The sequence below is a fragment of the Natator depressus genome, chromosome 1, assembly GCF_965152275.1.
Source record: "Natator depressus isolate rNatDep1 chromosome 1, rNatDep2.hap1, whole genome shotgun sequence".
NCBI classification, from domain to species: Eukaryota; Metazoa; Chordata; order Testudines; family Cheloniidae; genus Natator; species Natator depressus.
The window spans coordinates 169,855,373-169,880,601 of NC_134234.1; the positions used below are offsets into that span (position 1 = coordinate 169,855,373).

General features: G+C 37.6%; 1 protein-coding gene across 2 annotated transcripts in view; it reads right to left on the minus strand.

Annotated features, from left to right (window-relative positions):
• The window catches only part of NCAM2 (neural cell adhesion molecule 2), a 525,587-nt gene that overhangs the window by 19,297 nt on the left and 481,061 nt on the right, over positions 1-25,229 (minus strand). For both annotated transcript variants that reach the window (XM_074971360.1, XM_074971367.1), the window contains exon 16: positions 21-225. In XM_074971360.1, coding sequence (XP_074827461.1) covers positions 21-225 — 205 coding nt within the window. The remainder of the gene's footprint in view (positions 1-20; positions 226-25,229) is intronic.

The window sequence follows — 25,229 nt, forward strand, 5'->3', positions numbered from 1 at the left end:
GATATATTATTGATACTCACAAGTATGCAGCTTTTCCTTCTTCTAGTTCTTTACTCTTTCCACTGGAGCCACTCTTTTTCCCACAGATTCTCCTAGTGATGCACATTAGCAATCCACATTGCCGTACGAAGAAGCAGCTGACATCAGTCACAACAAGGATTAACAAAAGGGCTGCTACTCCTAGGCCAATGACTGCACCGAGCCCAAGGCCATTAAAAAGGGTGTCTTAAAAACAAAGAAAATATTAGAGTTTATAAATAAAGTCTCTATTGGAATATAACATTTTTGTTCCAACAATTTAAGGAAGTCTTGGACTAAAAAGAAAAAGGAAACCCCAGTCTCACTAAGGAACCAATTTTAAATCAATGTAACTAATCAGGCATCTAAAATTAAGCATGCATATAAATTGCTGCAGGAGCATGGTCCTAAATACATAATCTTTATTTTATAATGTTTTCCTGTGAACCAAATTCTACACATGTAACTCCCCTTGACTTAAAGGGAAGTTGCCTATGTGCAAATGAAAGTAGAGATTAGCAGTTTAGAGGATTAAAAAGTTTAGCCCCAAAATATAGATGATTTTGAGATTACGTTCAGGTGTTTGAGAACAGGTTTAGCTGAAAAATAAAGAAGCTTTTTAGAACATATGTTATCTAACTGATAATTCATTATATCATATCATCCCACAACACCAAGGACTCACAATGTTAACATGGAAACCCATTTTAAACATTATACAAACCTCAGTTTTTAAACTGAAAATTTAATAAAACACAAATTGCAAAGTTACTTAAATAGGATTATTTTACATTGAGAAGGAGGCTTCAAAACCTGTATTTTCCCCTTAAAAATCCAGGTTTGAATTAAAATTGAAAGAAATGTGTTAAAAGAAGTAAACATGGGCCCTAATCCTGCAAACACTTACACACATGAGTAGTCTAAGAGAAGTCAGTAGGACTACTCGTATGAAGAAAGGTATGTGTGGTCTTAAATATTTTCAGGATCAGGGCTTTGTCTTGCTCTCACCTACACCTTAAAAAAAACACTTTAAAAATAATTGTGAAAAAAGTATTTTGCAGTAGATTTGAATACCTATATTCTAGAGTCCGAGGCAAAGCTAATTTCTGGATGTACACATCTCTGGAGACTGGCTTTTTAATGGAAATGCAGGATAAATTGAATTTTACACTAACACCTACCAGGTGAGAGAGAGAGAGAGAGAGTGTGTGTGGAGAGAGAGGGGTTTAGGAAGGTCATAAAGTTTTATCTGTGTACAGAAGAGGAATTGTGTCTGACCTCTGAGGTTGAAAGGCACCTCAACAAGAGCTCATGACATGAGGACTAAGGGATCTAGATAAAAACAATGGGTAATGGTATTCTAGCCAGTGACAGAATCCATACATAAATTGACTATTGCTATGCTTCTCATGCTAGAATCCATGAGTAAATTACACAAGGAAGTACTAAATAGCACACAGCAATGTGTTGTTGCTTGCTCTGTGCTATCTTGCCTAGCAACGATGTTCCAGATATCAAGTCAGCAGAGTACTGATACCCTCCCAGCTGCTCGAGTAAGGGAAGGATTTTGTTCGACAGTAGTATAAACAAGCGCTGTGATGACACAGAGCAAAATGTATAATCGCAAACTGGCAAAGACTTTGACGGTGTTTTTACCTGTCTCTCTCCACTCCTCTACCCCGACCAGCACTGCCAATATACTTTGGAACAATTTTAGTTAAAGCACATATTTTGTAGATGGATTTCTATTTTTTGCTTAAATTCCTTAACTAAAATTCAGTGCATTTGGCCATTATAATAAGTTGATGTTGCTTGTATATACTAAATCACTGCATTATTTTAACAGGAATATATGCTTCCTTAATGTACGTTATGGAGCTCTAAAAAGGCTGTTTTAAAGGGAGCTGGGTTTTTCTAATTCTGTTGCAGTCAATGTCATGCCATTTTGTATGGGTTATTTTATTATAACACCGTTTAGAAGTTTATCATGCAATAAAACAGAATTCAGTATTTTTCCCTTTGAAGTCTTTTCCCAAAAAGCGTAACATAGAAAGGAAAACACTAGATAACAGCTACACTGCTAGCATAGCCCCAATGAAAATAATGCATCATTTATGCAATGTCCCGGCCAGCAGTCTTGGAATTCTGACATTTGAAATGAATTAGTTTCTTTATTTTTGATGTAAAATTTCCAAGTATGACTTCTAATACCTGAACACATTAGATAAAGACTGACATGCCTTGACTTACAGTACCCCTGTAACTATGAAATGCCTATACATTCAATGGGTAATTTACATACAAATATATTTTGAATTAATAATTTAATCCAGATTGTCAAAAAGTCTGAACTGTGCACACACTCAAACCTTATGGAAAAATATAGATTTTAATAGTGATGAAACCAGCAGAGTCCTATAAAATGTAATGAGGTTCTAGCGAAATGGCTGTAAATACCTACAGAAAGTAATATTAAATGAGGTCATTTCTACATAGTTTTGAAACATCCTATAGACTTTTGTGGAGTGGAAACTGTGCCCAATAAAATCAAACAAACATCCACCCATCTCTGGAAAGAGTCTCGTTTTGTAGGTCTGTTCCATAAGGAGCTAAAACTCCCACACAAGTTTATTTTTAAATCTCAACCAAGTATCATTATTATGTCAGAGGATAATGTGTGTCAAACTTTCAGCCAGAAAAGACAAGCAAGCACCTAGTGATTGAGAAGGCTGCATAACTAATTCTTCCTGATCACAAAAACCCAGCCATCTGAGGGAAATGCCTATTACCACAGCACTGGTGTTCTCCACAAGGAGATTCTAGCAATTGTTTATGATTCAGGATTGGCTGAGACATCTTCTGAGTCATTAATATTTGATTGATGTATATTTGTCTGCCTCTTTGTGTTAGAGAAGTTTCCCCTTCATTTTCAGCTGCGCCCCCATCTGAATGTTTGTAAGTAAATTATGCAGATGCAAAAGATCTGAATAGGTACTTATGCCAGGAAATGAAAGACGCTGTATATTAATCAATGTATCACTACAGTCTCATCTGGTATCAGTTTTCAGAAAAAAAAAAATCTATGCTGAAATCAATGTCTTTTTTTTTAAATGACATTGTCCTGAATCTCCTGGAAGGAGCTTCTTCCTTCCCGAATACCTACAGAACAGCACAGCAGAATCAATAACTAATGAGGGTGACCATTGGCAGGGACGGGGAACATGTCACATGCTTGACTGCAGTACATGGTTCCAAGAGCAGTGTTTTGGTGTGAGGTGTGGGTTGGAAGGTATGCTTGTTAGGAAGAGGCACACATAGCTTAATTTTGGAGGGACAGTACGATGTACCCACAACATGGCACCTGCCGCAGCCATCATATGGTCCATTAGCAAGATGGCTCAGGGACAAACCACACAGCCAGTAGCAGTCTGCTTCCCCACTGCCTTACTCTTACTGTGTGCTGGTACAGCACCCTGCACAATGGGGCTCAGATCTCAGCTGAGGCCTACAGGTGCTACCACAGTATTACTTCTACTACTAACAAGAACATTTCTATAGCGCTCAGTATTTCCTATTTCAGAACTGAAATGATTCATCCACATAACAGACAATCAATAGGCGCATTAGCGCAAGAGCATTTTATTATACTTTGGGTTTTATAGCTTTGACTATAAGCACACAGAGCTTTCTGAGATCTGAAAGTAATTAGTTCTTTCATCTTGTTACCTGCTAGCTCCTGCACATAAAACATAACTAAATGCTTATTTCTGACTTTATCTTAGATAACATGACTCCAATATTTGCAGAATTCCTTTTACTATCCTATACTACAGAGGGACCACTGCAAATATTGAGGACATGCTATCTAGTCATCAAAAGCAAAAAAGCACTGTTTTGGAAAATTAAATTTAAAAAGCAGATATGACAAACTAATGTAATGTTGGATTCAAATCTGAATCTCATAAATTAATCCTTTCTTTCTATTATTTTTGTTCTTTTGCTCTGACACAGATATGGGCTGTTTTTTGTTTGCTTGCTTTTCTACTTTATCTCACTGAGAAAATAAACAACCACTTTTTACATTTTAGGTTCTTGAAGCAAAGCCCTATTTCGGTAACTTTTCAAGTTCATTTCAGTTCAGGCTATTCATTCCGAGATTTACATACTATTTATCAACAAGACCGAAAAACAAGAGAGTGTTGGCACAACATGTTATCCCAAACATCCTTTACTACATATATGACTGGAAGAAACCATGTACTGAAAATAAGAAAAAAAACATGGTTTAAAATCTAGGAAAAAATGCTCATTTTTTTTCTTCTTCACTCTTTCCTTATACGCATACTTTATTTGGGCTTGATAATCCATTTTTTACTTAAGAAAAACTCCCAGTAAAGTCTGTGAGCATTTAGGATGTGAAAGGCATTCAGGATGAAGCTCTTAGAATGCACCAATGGAGGCTCCATGTCTCAGGAGCAGGCACTCATTATGGGTACAATTCATTCAGCATATTATTTATTGTGATGATTATATTTCCTTTTGCAAACATCCTTTGGATAGGCAACATTAACCCTAGCAGGGCTGTGATTCTGGGAAGCCCATCACTGGCCTGTGTAAAGGAAGTGGAGGCTCCTTATCCTCTCCCCCTTTGATTGGGTATAGAGAGGCTAATCACTCCTGCCTTTCTGAAGCTCTGAAAAGTAGGTGCCGAATCGCCTGAAATGAAAATGTGAAAAAATCCATGAAATATTTCATAACTTTTCACCATTTTGTATAGCACTAATGGTATCCCAGCAGGCGTCACTGCAGTTCTCTGAACATCTCTCCTTTGTGATGCAACAGATCAAAATGTGTAGGTGTTCATCACTTCATCGTGAGCTCAGTCTTCAATAGCAATTCTGGAAATACATCAGCCCTACTAGTTACATAGATTTGGACTGTGCTCCTGAGAGACCCAAGGGAACTTTCCAGACATGGATCTCCCTCAACCCATGCAAACACATGCTGGACTTCACAGCCCCCAACCAATTCTGGAACCCAAGAAGAGTCTGGGGACTGCTCAGGGGCGCGGGTGCTGAAAGACCTGGTCAGTTTAAGGAGAAGTGACAGGCCAAAGCTGGGAGAACCTCTGATGATTTCTGGATTCCAGCAGGATCCACCAAGCTTAAGAGGCTGGCCTTGTAGTCTGGTCTACAGGAACCGGGCAAGCCTACTCCCCTTAATGGAACAATGAGGGGGAATCTGCATGAAACAATCCTCAAAGTAAGTCCATCCTCTCAAGTCTCTGCCAAATGATTTACTGCAGAAGACGATGATGTGGCCTATAAGATGTGGCATACTGGTTCAGACCTAACTTCCATCTAGCCAAGTATCCTGACTCTGACAATTGTCAGCACCAGATGCCTCAGAGAAAGGAAAATGAAACTCTGTAGGCAATAAGTATGTTGTAACCCGCCTGCAGAATTTTCCTCTTCCGACCCATCTGTTAGTGTTCAGCTTATATCTTGAGGTATAAGGTTTGTTTTTTATAATCTAAAGAGCCTGTGTAGGTTCACTTCCCACATATAAATCTCTAATACTTTTGTGAATCCATTAAGATCTTGGGCCCAATGTTTCAACCATGGCTGCTAGCTGCTCCATATATAAGAACCTAACTTTAGTTTGAAAATTTTGGATTCAGCATTATCATGTAGCCATGAGTTCCACAGATTAATTATGAATTGTATATATAGTATTCCCATTCATTAGTTCAAAATTTTCCTCCATACAGTAAATCTTTCGTGTTTTGTTTCCTCATTATCATTCTTTAGTTTCTCTTTGCTTTGACCTTTTCCTTCCCTCACTTCTGACCCCAGCTTTTCTGACTGCCTCCCCCTTTCTCTTCCATTCATTCTGTCTTGCCTTTTCTCCTTCTTACTACAGCAACCATGTGATCCCTCTTCTGTCCTTGGTTTCCTGATATCTGTGTCTTTTCTGCCCCCTTTATTCCTTCATGCAGACTTATTTTTAGAATACTTGACCCTAGTTAACAATTTTCCTCATTTTGCTTCTGCACACTTATCTCCCTGGTTTACCAACTCCACCAAAGTCTGAGGCTGGACTTGATGGTTGGGATGCCATAGGTTTGCCATCATTGCTTTTCTAATACTGATGGACCCATTATCCTATCCTGTCATTCCTTACTATGGACATTTAGGAATAAACATTAAATTAGTGCAAAAGTGCATCTGTTTTTGCTGCTTTTTTTTTCTTTCTGTTTCTGAATTATTGTTTAAGGATGTGATTTTTCAAAAGTGACAGCACTGGTTTAATGCTGCTCCCACTGAAGTCAATGGGACTCAGCGTTAGCCTAACTCAGCTTCCAGTGAAGTCAACAGGACACTTTTCAAAATGTTCCATAATGTATCATATTGACTTAAAGTTCTAGTTGCCTTCTGTGAAGAGCTACAATAGTAATATATGTTTAGATTCTTTATGTGCATGGCTTCCCTACTATATTGAACACTTAATATGCATCCTATTAATTCTGTGTTAATTTGAGTGAATTGAGTCTGAGCATATTCCTTGAAAGGTTTATTATATACCCATCTTTAGTAATCGAACCATAACCATACCTTTTAAAGCACTGATCTGAAAAAAAAAATCTATATTTGTCATGCATTTTGATTGTCATTTGTCAAACCAATGCTGCTTTTAGTATAATATGCTTTTAATTGCACAGAATGAGGCATTAAGAATATGATATACATTAACGTCATGATAATGAAAGGAACTGCCAGCTTCAAAAAAGCACCGTGTGCATCCACTTCTTCAAATAAATACTTCAGAGGACAATGATTCATGAAACTTTAATAATAAAAGTGGTGCAAGTTCTTAAAATAAATGGTGGAAAGTTTTGGCAATCTCTAAACTCTTCAATCCTGAACTGTATTTTCAACATCTAGTAATACTTTTGTTTAGCATCAGAAAAAAAGTTTTAAATAAAGTAGGTGGGACAAAAACAGAGGAATTCGGCAATTAATTCAGAACTTCCTCCTAAGTGGGGAGAAATGAGTGGAAATATTTAATTTTGTAGACTCCAACTAAGTATTTATTGATTCCAAAACGTGTGCTTTATGTCCACCCCTGTAAGTAGTTACTACAGGTATTCTGAAGGCTGCTTTCACTTGAATATGCACACATAGCTGCACAGGGGCAATTCATATACTGTCCTCTACATCCAGAACACCGAATCTATTGCTTGTCCACAAAGGGATAGCATTCTTACAGGCAAAACTTGTGTATTCAAATAGATTTTGTTTGTGTAAATTCTATTGCTTGCATGTCCATGTATCACCTGTGTATCATGCCTTCTGTGATAGAGCACAAAAAGTACACATACAGGTACTTATGCACAAAATTGTACATACACAAATGATACTTGAGACCCCCTCCCCCATAGGAAAAGCCACCTTTGCACTTAGAAGTGTTTTTATTATTTTTTCCTCGATTGCAGCTTAAAAATATTGGAGCTGATTCTCCATTGCCCTCAACCTTGCAGTTATTTATACCAGTGCAAAGTAAGTGCAATGGTGTAAAAGCCTGCCATTCTGATGTAGCATTTTACACCCATTTTGAACTGTGTAAATGACTGCACAAGATGTAGGGCAGTGAAGAGTCAGGACCATTGTATTATACCTAGAATCCACTAATTCCTTCAAAATACCGTCCCCCGCCCCCCAAAAATGAAGAGTCAGAAAGCTGAAGGAACTGATAACTATGTGGTAGAGAGATTTTCTGAAACTACTAACAAAGAAGGTGGCAGGTGGAAGGAATTACCTTGTTTGTCCTCTCTTTCACACTGCCCTCTTGTACTCATTGCAATAGAAGTTGTCCATGATACCAAATGGCTGGCATCCCCACATCAAATATCCTTAAAAACAGTATCTAAAGTCACACTAGATATTGTTATTGCATCTATAAAGGCTGGGACTTAGCTTTGATTTAATGGCGTCTTATTTAGTTCATTAAAAACTCTTACTTTTGATTTAAAAAAAAAGTGTATCTTTTGACAGGCATTCAAAGAGCAAGAATGTAGTATTGCATTATTTCAAACACATAAGGATAATGCTAAATATTATCCTTTTCCAGACTGTAAAACTGGAAAATAGTATCTGACCTTATAAGATTCATGTGTTAGGATTTAGCGGTTTAGGGCTAGATAGTACAACTCTTACTCATATTGGTGAGTAATTAATGAGTAGTACAATGGAATTCAGTTGGTACTATCTGTGTGATAAAGTGTTCAGCAGAGTGAGGAAGCCTTATAGAACAATCTTTTACATTAGACTCTTATAAATTATTATTACCTTTTTATTAGAATTCAGATTACATATTCCATTTATTCCTCCTCACTAGGGGCCTGCTCCTGCCCTCATTGCAGTCAATAACAAAACTTCAATTATGTAGGATTGGGGACTAGATTCTTAAATGCCTTATACTGCCATTAAAGAATAAAGCAACTACTGTCTAGCTATCTAGTTTCTGAGCCACTACACTTCACTATCATTCCTTACCAATGTAAGCTGGATTTTCCTGTGTCTTCTGTGTCCAATACTGATAGAGACAGAAGTATACAGTGTGTACAGAAGTGCAAAAGTATTCTAATGATGGGCCAAGAAGGAAATAACATTTGTCCAGGTCCAGTCAGTCAGATAAGAAAATTGTTTTGAATGTTCGGTTTCTTCTGTTGGACATTAAAGAATCAATCCTTCTTTTTTCTGGTCAATTCGGGTAAAAAAAATTCTGGTAAATTCAGTGTTATTTTTGATGGAAACGTATATATGAGTTTGCCAATGCTGTGACATTTTGACATGCAAATCAAAAGAAAATTATGATGTGGCTGAGTTTAATTTCAATGGCTCAGATAGTGAGATTATATCTTATGCAATACTTCACGAATATGAATAGTTTGGAGTCTGAAAGGCCAGTAGTTGGACATTTGTCACCATTTATTCTTTCCTTTCACAGACATACAGTTTTTGTATGTCTAACTTACAGGAGCAAATCTAGAGAGAGAAGACAGGTGAGGTAATATCTTTTATTGGATCAGCTTCTGTTGGTGGAAGGGACAGCCTTTCTAGCTTACCCAGATGTTTTCTTCAGGTTTGGGATACATACTCAGTGGCATAGCTAAATAGAAGGTGGAACAGATTGTTTAGGGTAATTAGTCAACACATATTTTAAGGGCCCATTAAAGGTGCAGGCGCCCATTAACACTGCTGTAGTCATAGGACAAAGAAGAGGGTTAAGTGCGTTACAAATGGTTGTAATAAGCCTTAAAACCAGTGTCTTTATTGAAACGATGATTTTTAGTGTAGAGCAAATTTTTGAATTTAAGCTCCCAGGTTCATCTTTTGAAAGTGTTGTGCAGGTTTCCTTTGAGGGTGAGGACTGATAGGTCAGACATGGAGTGATCAGTTTGTGAAAAGTGTTCATCCACAGGTGATATGGTATTTTTGTCTTTTATCATTTTTTTGTCTGAGTTCATGCAAATCTGTCATTTTACAACAGCATAGCTCTTATTTACTAGTGATCTATTATAGGCTAGCACAGGAGGCATTCCTGTCCTAGCTGTCCTGTTTTGTAGCAGTTGTCACCTGAGATGTTGATGATGACTTCAGTTTGACAAAAGTATATTGTGTATTTTTATCTTCTTTACTATATGTTTCTATTTTGTACAATTTATCAATAATTATTGCTGCATTATTTTTGGATATACACATAAAATAAACTATAAAAATTAATATTTGAGCATAGTGCTGAGATTCAAGACCATCTGAGGTCTTGCACAGTTGTAATTGTTTTGTAAATAGACTAGGGGAAAGAAAATTAAAAAAAAATTACATGAACACCTTATAATGAAAGAGAAAAGCAGTCCTGCTTACCCCTTCAGCCAGTCAGGAGCACCTTCCTTACTCCCTTGGTCCCTGCTAACAAATGAATCTATTCTGTCCAGCAGCTCCTTTTATGTGAGCCTACTGGGCTCTGATTGGCTGCCCCCTGCTGCCTCTTCTCTGATTAGCTGCTTTCTTAGAGCCTCTCTAGGCAGCCTGAAGGTCCCACCTCTATTGCTCTTACCTGGGGTGGAGTGTGGTAGGAGCATGAGGCCTCCAGCAGGGGGCCTCTGAGCCTAGTACACCCTGTCACAATAACCAGTTATGCCTTTTGTTGCTTGATACGTTCAGCAACACTCTGATTCTGATGGTCTTTGTGAAATAAGATCACCATATAACTCCGCCTTCTGTAGATATACTGTGAATGTTAACCCAAACTCTTTCCTTGTCATTATATGACAGCAAGTCAAATGCCTACCAAATGCCCCAGTAATAAATTAGCTTATTGCTAGTTATGGCCATAAGCCAGCTAACACTGAAGTCAGTTGCATGACTTCAATGACAAAAGGATCAGATATGGAAGTATGTGCTGTAAATAACAGAAAATGTGGGTGGAGGAGGGGTTGATATTTTCAGTTTCATAGTTGAGAGTGTCCATTTTAGAGCTGATACAATTTCTGAGCTATGAGCATCAGAAATGATGCTTATCAAGAATGTTATGCTTTTCTTGTAAATCCAAGAGAGGCTTTCCTTTGAATTATATATACCGTAATTACCTCTTGTAGAAAAGCAGTCTTTCCAAATGCATTTGTCCTCTACTTTTTAGGCAAGGATTGTCCCTTAATGACCCTTTTAGACAAATGAGTTATTAGGGCTTAATTCTCCTTTACACTAAAGCCCTTTTATACCATTCTGGCAATGTAAAAGGATCTAAAAGTGGATGTAAATGAAATAGCCACAATGGTGTACAGGGACTTCAGAGTCCAGTACAGGGGTGTCCAACTAATAGCTCTTGAGAATGAAAGTGCTAACAAGAAAATATATATTTTATTGTTAATCGAAATGCGTTCCTGGAGCCATGGCTTTTGATATGTAAAAAGAAGGCTTTGAATTATCCCTGGCACCTCAAATGCTCTCCCCCCCCCCCGTAGTTCCAGGAGCACTTCTGCTCTGACCTGGGAGTACTTCATGCAGCTCTGGGTCTTTCCTTTCTGCAGCTGCTCAGCAGCTCCCCAGTGGATACCTGCTGTGTCATAGGGGAGGAAGAAGTAAGGGTATATCTACACCACAATATAAGCCCAGGGTTCAAACTCAGGCTTAACCCTCTTCTGGCTACACATAAATTGTGCTAAACCAGGGTTCAGTCTCAAGACATCACTGTGTTGGAGGGTCCGAATCTGAGTCAGGTCAAGCCCTATTGCTTTGCAATGTAGATGCAGTGCTACTGGATTTGTGCTCTGGGAGTCCACCAAAAGTATCGCACAGACTGAATTTCTTTGTCTTCTGGACAGTCAAAGTTTCCCACACTGCACCACAAACAAAGAACTACAGTGGCCACATTGGAAGAGCACTAGGCAGTCTGGGATATGGGTGGTTAAATTTTGGCCAGCGTAATGCAGTGTAGATGCCCTTTGTTTGTAGTGCCGTGTGGGAAAACTTGACTGTCCACCAAACTTGACCTTCCAGAGGACTTAGAATTTGGACAACGCAATTGTGGGATACTTTTGACAGACTCCCAGAACACAAGTCCAGTAGGACTGGGGTTATAAGTGAGTGTAGACACTCAAGTTTCAGGTTAACAAACCCAGGATCTGCTAACTTGTGTTCTTCTAACGCTGGGCTTTTGTTGTAGTGTAGACATACCTTTGGTTGCTCAACTACCTGCTTCCCTGCTAGATTGTGAGTGCCCCAGAAACAGCCAGATAGACCATTGACTAGTTCTGCCTGGGCCTAGTGCCTAGCAAAGAATGGCTGTCCTTTTGCACAGAGCCATCTGGGGCAGCCCAGGAGAGGTGGAAAGGAGAAGAAACTGAAAACCCAACTACCAATTATCTGATTATCTGCCCCAGAGCAGGTTGCTTCAAATTTATGCCAGCTGACTATGTACTAGCTGGAAAAGCCTGATCACTACATCTTTCGGAGTGCAGCTTGTGGCTCTTTGGCCTTCTTGAAATAAAAATTTGGCTGAATATAATATGGCTGAAAAGGTCTAGTTGGATACTCAACTCTATCTCCACTGTCATTACAGAACTTGAAAGATTTATTAGGGCTAGGGAGACAGACAAGTATGCACAACATTAATTATGTGAAAGGGAATGCTGTGTCTCTCTCCTTAAAATAAACATACACACAAACACAAAAAAAAAAAACACACAGGAGGAATTCATCATTTATATTCTTCCTCAGAACATTCCCTGTTTTAGGGGAAAAAAGCCAGATTAAAAAACTCCTGTATATTGGGTAAAATTCACACCTCATCTATCCTGAGAAAACAACATTTTTTTGACAAGTGCATCTATATGAGTGCACATGAATTTACTGAGGAGGAGATAATCTGATGGGCAATATCATGCCATCAGTCTTTAAACAGGCCTCCCCATTGACTTCAAGCATACATTTGCTTAAGTAGCAATGACACAATAGTGACCCATCTAAAGATAATGCAAAATAAAGAGGTAGAAGTATTCTGAGAGTGTAGCTGAGCTAAGGTATTAACAAGTTTCGTCACAATTTTTACTCTCTTTACCATTAGGAAGTGACACCCATAACCTAGACAGCTTTTGAAATACAATTGAAATACAAATGGAATTGAAATTGGTCATTAAACATACTTCCAAATTTGTGATCTTTGCGGTTTTTATTTCAGGGGTTAATTTACATATGGGCATAGTACCGTAGCAACATTTATTAAGAATAAAGATTTCTGGCTTGTCCCAATTGATTTCATAACCTGAAAAAACAGGGAAAAAAATGGATGACAGAAAATTGCATTGAAGGAAGGTACTAGGGTCTCAAAGAAATAGGGACAGATCATCAGTGTTAAATGCTAACACAGAAACAGCATCTTGGGGCCCTGTATGTATTCATGTCCCCTTGACTTCAATGGCCATTTCAGTTATGCAGGGCTTGGAGGATTTGGCATTTAATAGTGATGTCTCTTCAATGCAAATCCTTACACCAACTCATGCTTGATGAGGATGAACATGAATTCAATCACTAACACAAAGACTTGAGTTTTAGGCCTGGATTTTCAGCTGCACCAGTACTGCACTCAGCACAAGAAGGGGCAAAGCTGGCTCTAAGCCAGCTATATGATCTCATGACCACTGGAGGCTGCCCTTAGTTATACCCAGCTGCAACAAGGGCCATTCTTCAGCTGGGGATCTTTAGAACACACCCAGCTCTCGGAATGCCCTCTTCTCCTTCCTACATGCTTCCTCCACTGGGAAGCTAAGAGGGGATAGCGTAGAACCAGCCCAGAATTCCTCCATACTGTATCCAACTAGGGGAGTTTTTGTGTCATGAGTTCTACCACTGACTCATTATATAGCCCTGGGTAAGTGACTTAACTTCTGTGCTTGGTTTCCTAATTTTAAATTGGGAACAATATCATTTACCCACCTATCTCATGGAAGTGTTGTAAGGATCAGCGAATGTGTGTGGAGGGCTTTGAAAAGGTATGGCTTTATATAAGTGTTGTATTACTATGAAGTGAAGAAAAAGGACAATGCCTTTGTCTTGCCACCTGTTGAACCCAAATCATGGTGTGTGCACTCCACGCAGTTTTGATTAGTAACCTTGTGCCAGCTGATAGTATTATTCAGAGAGAATACAGTCAGAAGGCCTGAAAGGGAAATAGGACCTATGTTAATTGGTCACTATATTTGGACTGACAAAGCATCTAAGGGTTCCGTGGGATTTTCTGCCTGTTCACTAAAGTTGGGGCAAATACAAATACAGTAGTTGTGAGCTCATCAGAACAATTTAAATTCTAAATACTATTGCACAATTACTGTAAAACCTAATCTATACAGTTTTTGTACTGTATAACTATTTTGGCTACACAGTGTGATTTTCTTTTTATACAAATAACTATGTCGGTAGAAGCCTTAATGTGAATGCAGTTATACCGCAATCAAGGTGCCTTCTATTTATTTAGCTTGTTCCCCTTTTCATATGGCAATAAGCTATACCGTAATAAAGCACTTTTATACTGTATAGTTAAAGTGGTACAATGTGTGCGTGTGTGTGTGGACAAGCCTTAAGGGCCACTAAAACCATCTCCAGGAAGAGACCAGTAGTAGCTACATAATTGCTCTTCTAGAAGAGTAGTATAGCAGCCACCTTACATAAGCCAAAATAAGAATGGGGGAAATGGTATATATGGATTTTAGTGATAAAATATTGGTGTTAACTGTTGAAACAAAAATGTTGTCCATGAAGTTCCGAATTCTAGTCAGCCAAATATGATATAAAGGAAATACAGGACAAGAACAAGAGGTTTCACCAGTAATAAAGAAAATACAGATAAGGATGCTTTCATTCAATTTTCTTTATTACAAAAATGGAGACAGAAAGGGTACATAAAATAAAATGGACATTGAACAACAAATGGAAGACATGCACAAGGTTACATACATTTCTGGACATTATGTTTGTAATGATGCTGAGGGGCATTACATGTACAATATGCACACATTCTTCAGGGAAGAAGCTGAGGTGGCAGGAAATGCCAATAGAGCAGAATGTCAGTGAAACAAGAAAGGGATGGGGGGGAAATTAAAAGTTAATGTTTCACAAATTAATTATTAAAACCCCAGAAACTGTTTGTATTTAGAGTGTTTTTAGAAAATAGAAATTCACAGAGATTGTAGCAGTTAAAGTATTTTTCACACTAGCAGAGTGAACACATAGTGTATAACATTTTCAATGAAACAGTACTGAAAATACGCAACTGATCAGGTTTGCTAAGCTTGTGTTACATTTCAGTTAACGTGCATCCTGATAAAAATGACATGCTTTATAAAAATAACTATTTTCCCATGGAGAAAATGTGCACATTGGATTTGTAAAATAAATATGCTATACTGTTCATTTTAATAGCATAAAATACAGTGTGCCCCTAATGCCACATAATAATGCCAATTTTAGTTTTTCTCAGGGTTATGTACTAAATATACACTGTATAAAATAAAGGCGTATAAAAATGGGTGTAACTAACACCAATTTTCAAACCCAGTGCTGGAAAAACTGTTAATTCCGTAGGAAAGTTCCTAAGGCCTCAGTCCTGCAAACATTTATATATGTGCTGAATTTAAACATATGAGTAGTCCCATTGACTTCTATGAGACAACTCAGATGCTTAAAGTTAAGGACATGCATAAGTGTTTGCAGGATTGGGCCTTATACAACTGCTCCTTGCCTACACGCTTTTATTTAATTGTATAAATTGCTTTTAGAAATATATTATATGATAGATACTAGTTTATAATCTGCTGATGTTTACCAAGTAGAGTCCTAAAATAATCATGCTATTCATGTGTTAATTTATCAAACCTTAAAATGCCTGAACTTTCAGCTAGTACATATAGCATATAAATAGTAAATTGGTACCCATCAAAAGGAGACTGTGATAACTTATATCATTCATTTGTTAATTCATATAAAATGCATAGGATGATATCACAGGTATATGTACTATTGTCTGTTAAACTTGTATCCTCTCAATTCAGATTCAGGCAGAACAATAATGCCATGCTCATCTCCTACAGATTAACATAATTACACTTAATTTAGTGAAGTAATTTTACCCTTTATTTTATGGGGAAAAAATTCCTCCCCCCGCCTACCCCCATAGAAATCTATGTAGACACATCTACACCACTGTACACTGTCATATATTGTATTAGTTTTTCTACTAGTTTTCTATGGACTGATATGATTAGAAGTCAAAAATAGTTGGACTACTTCTTAAAAACCAAAAAGAGACTATTTGGAAAATGCATGGGTTAAAGGGATGACTTTGGAGGGATATTTGGCCTTGCACCATTAAAGTGACTCCTGCAAAGGTGAAATACACCCTTGTTCATAGTACCCATGAATGGGGTATATTCTACACAAATGAATTGTGTGTTCCAAAGAAATTTACTTATATAGATCAGGTTTAAGGTGATGAAGAAATATTTACCTTAATGGTCTATTTCTATTACCTAAATACAGCTAACATTTATTATTAGACAATAGTTAGAAAATATACAGGTTTTCTAAGGATAAAATGCTGGTCCCATCAAAGTCAATAGCAAAATTTCCATTGACTCCAGTGGGGCCAGGATTTCACCCAATATGTAATTTAAAATGTACATCTGGGGAATAACTGCACTGGCTACATTATATACTTCCATGGGGAAGGCAAGGCCCAGGCAATAATAGATTTATTAGGAGCTGAAAGGAAGATGGGGTGCAACTATGCAAGAAGGAAGCACAATCCAAACAGCTGACCATGGAGCCTCAGTCGATCTCTGACTGCTGTGAACAGGGTACATGCTGAATATGCCACTGGTGTCATGAAAAGGAAGCATGCAAGTTAGGATGGTAAAATGAGGAAAAACAGCTGATTTAGAATGAAAATGTAGATGTTAAACATCCTGGAGGAGGGAAGCACATTCTGAATGTGATTCTGAGAAGTATTTTCCTTGTGTGAATCATTGCACGATGTATGTCCAGTACAGAGGCAAAGCATGAGAAAACCCAGAGAGCAGTCTCAATATTTTGATCACATTAAACACAGCTTGAGGTCTCCTCATGTTTACACTTCCATGAAAACCTTTTGTCAAACAGGTAATAAACCATTTAGTGCTCATATTTGTGTAGCTTCTTGATAGAAAGCTGGAGATAATACTGTAGAGTCAGAGGTTAGCATATAAGGCTACATATGCTAAGTGTCCAATTCTGCAGATATTATACGTGCATTTCCTACTGTAGTGAATAGAATTGTTCTATACATAATGACCACAGCATATCAAGGATTGGGAAAACATTCTGGTAGATACAATAATAAACCATGTTTAATTGCAATAAATAATGTCAAGAGAATCCAGTCATGTAAGTGCAGGCTTATTAATTGTTTTCCCTCTATTTTGCTTTGTACATTTGAAAAATGTGGCAAGACTTTAACAAGGAAAACACACAGGCCCAGATTGTTGACCCCGCAGAAACATAAAGCAGGCTTATTTTGCCTTAATGGCAAGCTGGAGATTCCCCCACAGCTTTGGCGAATGGGGTGGGAGTGGTCATGGAGTGAGCACAGTGTACTCAGATGTTCTCCAGAAGCCATACTGGTCCCTAGGAGGTCATTGTAGATGTCCACAAGACATAGCAGTTTTGAGGCTGTTCTAACGACTTCCAAAGGCCAAACTGTCCCGCAACAACCCAGATGATTGAAGAAGTTAAAAAAATAGCATATAGTCAGCTCCACCTGTTGTGGTTCCTGTGCAGGAGATTGGAGCCCATATCACGTAAATCATTACAGTATAAGATTCCCTTTTGCCCTCTTATTCTTATTTAAGAAGATTATCCAGTAGAACCTCAGAGTTAGAAACACCAGAATTATGAACTGACTGGTCAACCACACACCTCATTTCGAACAAGATGTGTGTAGAAGGCAGCAGTAGAGAACAAAAAACAAAACAAAAAAACAAATACCGTACAGTACTGTGTTAAATGTAAACTACTAAAAAAAGTTTTTAAAAATGATGTGACATGGTAAGGAAACTGATTCTGTGCTTGTTTAATTTAAATTAAGATGGTTAAAAGCAGCATATTTCGTCTGCATAGTAAAGTTTCAAAGCTGTATTAAGTGGATGTTCAGTTGTAAACTTTTGAAAGAACCATAATGTTTTGTTCAGAGTTACAAACATTTCAGTTATGAAGAAGCTCCATTCCTGAGGTGTTCATAACTCTGAGGTTCTATTTTATTAGCCCTCTCATTAGCTGGTTTTACACTTACAGTTGTATTTCAACACATTATGAACAACAACAGGAGGACACTGGGTGACAGGATCATGATTCTGAATTTGGCTCAGGAAATTACCATGCAGTTGAATTTGGTTATTTGCATACTATACATCTATTATGTTATTCCATTAGTTTAAATGTTGTAAATGTCATTCTCTGTTTTTTAAATATAAAGTTTACATTTCCGGGGTTTTATTTCAGTGTCGTCAGCTCTCTAAATCCATTATAGCTTTGAAATGGGACTTTAGTGTGGTGATTGTTTATATTTAGCTAGAAACAGAATTTGGGTATGTACATCATACATACAAAAATGTAAACACACAAAAATACAGATAAACACATTTTATTTCTAATGTATAAAATATAGGTAGCTTTTAGTGTATAGTATTATGCTGTTTTCATTTCTCTTTTTAGCCGAATGTTTTATATTCCAATATCTCTATTGTTATAAATAAACCATTGTACTCTGGCTTGTACTCATATTATGTAAATCATTTGGCTGATAATTTATTTGTACATGTTTGTAACTTGTCAAAATTCAGGAAGCAAAAAAGATACAAAGGAAACCTCTTTGGGGAAGAATACAGTCCTAGACTTAAAAAGTTTTTTTTTTTTTAATTGTAACATATCTAGAATGAATAATACTAAAACTATTGTTGCTTTGAGTTGCATCACAATATTGTGGAGGTTGTTTTTGTTTTTTAAAGTTCTCTGGGTCACTAATTATGATTTCAGGCTCAAATTCAGTAGCAGTGTAATTTAGGACGTTAAATTTTATTAAATGAAACAATGTCTAGGTACATGATAACACTGGGAAAATGTTACATTTTCAATCATAAAAGCTAAAAGCTTTTTTAGAATTACTATATTGTAAGAATAAATTTACTTACCTAACATTTAAGTCCTAATGACAGCAATGTATCAAATTAAATCCGTGCAGATCTATATATCACTTAACTTTAGTTTGAGTTATAATCTGAAAGTTGATACGTATATACCTGGCAATTATTATTTCATCTGTAAGCACTTCCATTCTCTCTACTTCCCTGCTCCTTCTTGTGAGAAGGTATGATATTACAATTTACTGTACAATAATCCTATTTTACTAATGTTTTAAGGATAGGCTTCTCAAACTATATTACAGACCAATACATACATCTCTATATTATCTCAAGAAACTACACAGTCTGAGCTTTAGACCAAGGGGTTATACTGGGCTTGATTCTCCTCTTACTTGCACTGGCTGAAAGACAATGTAACCTCATTAGGCCAGATCTTTGACCTTACTCTGGTGACACAGAGCAGCTGTAAGAACAGCTATTCATCCCTGCTGTAGAAGATACAACCAGGGGAAAAGGAGTGGGGTCAGGTGTCCTTATGCCCCATGAATCTCCAGCTGTACTAGGCAGCTAGCTGTAAGTTACCAATAGCCCTGAGATTTCTCTAATTTAACCTGGTGATTGGTCCAGTACCTAGTTGATCCCAGAGCCCTTTATTTTCCAGGGTGGAAAATATTTTCAGTGCCCACCCACCACCCAAATGGAGTAAGCTAAAAAACAATTTAGTTTTTTTAAAAATTTTAAATAAACTCCATTATCACAAAGAAACAAAAATGGGGATTTGGTAACCGAATGTGATGATCTAGTGTCCAGGAATGTTGGTGCCTGGGACGGTTGCCCTGATTGCAGGCCCCTAAACCCAGCCCTAGTCCCAGGATCAGGGGAAGAAGTACAAGTGATATAAAGGTTTCAGAGTAGCAGCCATGTTAGTCTGTATTCGCAAAAAGAAAAGGAGTACTAGTGGCACCTTGGTTAGTCTCTAAGGTGCCACTAGTACTCCTTTTCTTTTTAAGTGATATAAAGCTTTCTCATTGTCTCCACTCCCTATGGGAACTATGACATAAATGTGCTCCCTTGGGGATAATGGAATCCAGGTTGCCTCCTAAGACATAGATTTAACTCCCATTCAGGTTTTACTAAGTTTTCCATAAAGCTTCAGTGGGTCTTTAAATAGGTTCGAGTTCATCAGATTCTGTGTGCCTGCTCATTATTTTTCATTTGTCATCCTAAATGTCTGTCTGCAATATCAGAATTGTTTGTTGTGATAACAGAGGAGTACTTCACATGGGGAACAAGGAGAAGGTAAACTGTTTAGAAACAAACATTTTGCTTTTGCACATATGTCCTTAATAGGTTTTTGTTTTGTTTTTTTAAGAGGGAAGAACAAAGGAAATACATGATATATTACACACATTAAAAAAAATGTTAAGGTTGTAAATCAAGCACTCAAACGTCAGGAACTGCAAAATTAAGGTTGCCTATGCCTGTCCTTGTGTGCATGGACTATGATAGTTTTTAATAATATGATCACATACTATTTTTTGCACAGGACCCTTCCCTCGTTCAGTGCAGAGAAAGGCTGGTGCTCACTAAATAAGCAGCTATTCAAAATTTTGTTTTCTCTTCCTAATTCAATATGTGGGCCCAGGACTTATTTACTGCACACTATTTAAATCCTGCTCTGAAGACAGAATTATTAATTTCCTCATGGGCTATTCTATGGTGCTCATTAATATAATATCTGAGCGCTTCACAAAGATTAGTAATTTATTTTCCTAACATGCCTGTGTAGTATTATTTCCATATTACGTATGGGGAACAGAGGTACAGACAGATTAAGGCAGGTTACTATTGTTTATTGGACTGTCACAAAGGGGACACTTTTTGCCAGTGTGTTTTACAACTGTTTTGCAGACAGAAGAGGAAAGTTGAAAATCGGGCATCTCGGGATTCATCTGGGATAAGCATGCTCTAGTGGTCACAGATCTCTCTGCCCTTTCTCCCCACCAAACCTGATCCTTTCTGCCTGGTGCCCCCCTCCCCATCCCCCGCCTGTCTCTGTCCTGTCTCTCCCACCCTTAGCTCTTCATCTGAGTCTCCTCCATGCCATTTCCCTTTCCCAGTCCCAATCACCTTCTGTAGGCAATTCCAGGCTCCCCTTCTGAGTCACAGTCTTTCCTCAAATGTGGTTCCCAGACCCAGTCTCCCTCAACGGGGCTCCTCAGCCAAGAACTCTCTCGGCACCTTGCCCAATAAGTCCTAGTATCCCACTCACCCAGGATCCTTATCAATTTTATGTCCACTCACATCCCATTAGGTCTTCCAGCACCCTGGTGCTCCTGTTTTCCTCTGACTCTCAGTTCCATTCTCCATGTCCAGCCAGTCCCAGTGCCCCATCCTCTCCTAGTTCTCCATGTCCAGCCAGTCCCAGGGCCCTCCTCCCCACCAGCTCGCAGCCCCATTCTCCTTATCCCAGTCTACTTCCTCTGACACTGCTCATGCAGCTTTTGCTCTCTGCCTTCCAGTCAGTTTGCTTCCTCCTACACAGGGGGAGCACTGAGAGCACAACAGAGAAAGTCTTCCTGCTCCTAGGTCCTGTCCCCAGGACCAAAGAGGCCACTGGCAGCAGGAAATAGTATTTGCAAGGAAACTCCAGTTCAGACCCTGTATCCTTGGGCTGAAGTATGATCAGCAGAAACAGATTCTAAGAATTTAGCTGCCAAACTCAACAAATCTCTACTGAAGGTGTGCGGACTGAAAGTTTCAGACGTTTATAACTAGGCCACATTTGAGCATTTCTATATGGGGACAGCAAAAGACACATTCCTGATACAAAGGCAATATGTCTACAAATTTCCAGTATCTGCCCCAAAGCAAGGAGGCACTAGAATTTCTCAACAAAAAGTTTGTACTTTTTTTTTTTTTTTTAGCATGGGAAAAACAATATATTATCCCCAAATCTTGTTTTCAGAAATGGCTGAAGAAAATCTGAAACTTTCCCCCAACAAAAAATCAGCCTGAGCCAATTATTAAAAAATTTAGAACAAACTGTTAGAATTTGGCAGTTATAAGCAACTGACAACAGGTTCTTAGACTGGAGTGTGTTAGGCAACCTTAACTACAATCGGTACTACAGCTCCACCTATAATCCAGATAAATATAATAGTTTCTATGAAAAATAAACTGCTTTTTCAGTGCCAGATCAAACAGTCATTTCTGGCTTCAGACTCCAACATGGCACAACACTTGAGCACATCTTTCGCTTAAGTTAGGGGGACTCTGATGCCCCTTGCTGAATTGCAGCCAAAATGCTGAATTACCATGAGTAGGTATATTGACGAGAAAGTCTGATTCTCCACTCTTTCACACAAATTTTATGGTGGTGTAACTCCATTCAAATTAATGGAATTGCACTGATATAAAAAGGATGTAATATAGTGGGGATGTGGGGAGGGGGAGAGAGTCCAGGGATGAAACCTTGGCTCCACCTAAATCAGTAGGATTTTTGCCATTGACTTCAATGGGGCCAGGATTTCACACAAAGTGGTTTCTGCATCAGATCTTAAGATTCCTAGTTGTACTAGATATTTCAGTTTATAGACAGGGATGTCTTTCTATAAATGCATGTAAGTCAGTTTTGGGAGTTACACATATGTATTTTGGGAAAAGGATACTCTCTTGGATGAGAGATCAGCCATGCAAGATCATTTTTCTAAAAGACCATATCTGATATGATATACTACAAGTGGATTTATCAATTATCTTCTAAAGTGAAAGCTTTCAGGAATTATTTGAAACTGGTAAAAACTGTCATTTACAAGTTTTTAAATATGTGAAAACATTCCTTTGCATTGGTGAAGATGCTCAGTTTTTCTTTAGCAGATACACTGATTTGGGCCAATCTTTCTTCAAATATAAGGTATATTTATAACCTTTTTAAAAAAGCACAGAAATGAAAAAAAAGGAAAAGGTTTCAAAATATTGTATAATTTTGTTCAATATCTCAATGTTTTGTCCCAAGATTATACCATCCTGAAGAATTGCACAATTTCACAGCAGTAATTTTACTTTTTGAAAAGAGTTCTTAACACAAAGCTCTAGTTTCTGCCTTACTCTGGAACTGCATTGCTTTCTAGGATTATGAAATATATAATAGGATTATGAGTTCCACCTCTTTAGTCTCTGATACCATGATCAGATCCATACGGGTAAACCTTTACATCCATGTGGATCCTCACCATGAATGAATCTCTATGCACAAAGAAAGGTCTGCCGACGGGAATCTAACTGCATGATCTGGCCTACTTTTTTAAGTATACCAACTGTGCAATAAACAGTTCATATGAGTCATAACTATGTTTACTGTTCTTTGTTAAAGTTCAAGATGAACTCTAAACTTGTCTTTCATGACCAACACATGCTATGGAAATAAGGGTTGGGAATGGCAGCTTTCCTTTTTTGAAAAGCAGGTACAGGGGCCATAAGTGGTCATCACCTTGGGGTATAACTGTGAAGGACCTATTATGTGGATAGAGGCATTTTGGTAGAGAGGAAGAAAGAAAGTAAAATAGATTAACTAGGGAAATTTACAAAGCTTAACTGAGATAGGGATGAATACTTTAAAACAATCCTATATTGTTAAAGCATAAAAAATTCTAATATGCATACAGTTTAGTATTAAATACCACAAAAGTAGCTAATGAAGCAGAATATTTGACAGAACAAATATTATATAAATATTTTTAAAAGGAAATACATACAGAGGGGCATATATGGGATCAAAATACTCTCATGGCAGACACACATGACAAACATGAGAACCCACTGCACCAACAATGACATATAAAAGTCTACGCACATTTTTCTTAGGTAAACAAACTATAACTGAGAAAAAATGAATAAAATCATGAACACAGAAGAACAGCCAATAATTGTCAGTTTGTGCTTGTTATGAGACATATGGTTTGTGTGTTGATAAAAAAGCCACTTGTGAGAATTTTTCAGGCATAGATTGATCAGTTACTTCCATTATGATATTAATTGGAAATGTATACTTTAGAAGAGCTCCAGAAAGTCTAATTTTTATCCAGGTCTTTATTTATTTCACCCTTAAAAATAACATTCCTAGGGAAAAGAAGAGAACCTGCTGCTTGTCTTATTAATAATCTCAAAACATGGACAACAGACTTATGGCTACAATGAAAGAAAAACTAGCAGCATTTGGCTGCCATGATTGGCTTCCATTTTCACCGTTAGTGGCTTCGCAGCATCTATCTGCATTGATGAAGATTGTTATAGAAAATGAGGAGTGTAAGAAAAAAGTAAATTAGAGAAAAAAGTGGAAAGGTTGTAAAATATGTGAAATAAAGTACAAATTAAAAGAAAAAAGCAAGAGTGGGAAAGAAAAAGAGAAAAAAAATAATTAATGCAATATTTACACAATGTCAAAGACAGTCACTCAAAAACAGTCTCTCTAACAGTAAAAACAAATTATATTGAAAATATTGACAAAAGTTGTGCTTTTTAAAGTGAAAAATGAGTTCCTTTGAAGTTGTAGAAATGACAAAACTGGATACCAAAATGTTTAATCCACAGAAGAAGTAGCACCTCTATAGTAGCAACGCATGCTTCCCCACAATAGCCCAATAATCTCTGTCAACATTACTTTGTCGGAAACACTTTCATGGGCATGAGGGATATTCACTCTCCTTGCTTCAGGACCTAAGCCAGCACAGTACTTATGGACATTCTTGGTTTTAAGCATAGGAGCAGTCTCATTAAGCAAGCCTAAGTGTTTTGCTGAATTGGGTCCTCAATCTATCGTCTCTATACTGAGCAAGAGTTTAGTGAACATTGGGGGTGGGGGGCACTGAAACCTTTCACTTCAATATATTCATGACCCCTTTTATTCACTTCCACAAAAACTCAAATGAGCTCATCTTTGTTTGGAAAAATGTGGAAAGAGAAAGGGTTATAAATGCTCAACCAAAGATGAATTTACCTGAGTACTTCTTGTGCAGTGTTTGACAAACATCCTAAATCAGGAAACAGTCACCTGATTGAGGAAATCAAACACCCAACATGAATTACAAACAGCGGATACTTGAAGCAATTGTGAAGAGCAACCCATAAGCTGAAATATTTTCACTTACATTAATTGTCGAACAATTGTGAAAAATGAACAAATTCGTAAAAATGAAGTGTCTGTTCATGGCTTATTCATGCTCACAAAGAAAAACTATGTTTGCTAAATAAATTGGTTATGCAAATTCATCCAGCTCTTATGTTCAGCCTGCCACAAGAGTGCCACTTTGTGTGGCTCGTCTTTGTAATATTGTTTACTTAGAATTTGAATGAGACTGTTGAACTCATTTCAAACAGGCCACTGAATTAATATTGGAGGGTGTAGCCTTCCAGACTACTGGGAAAATGTTCCATGTCCAATTACCCATCTTCTCAGACGTTTAGTCATCACAAATGCCAC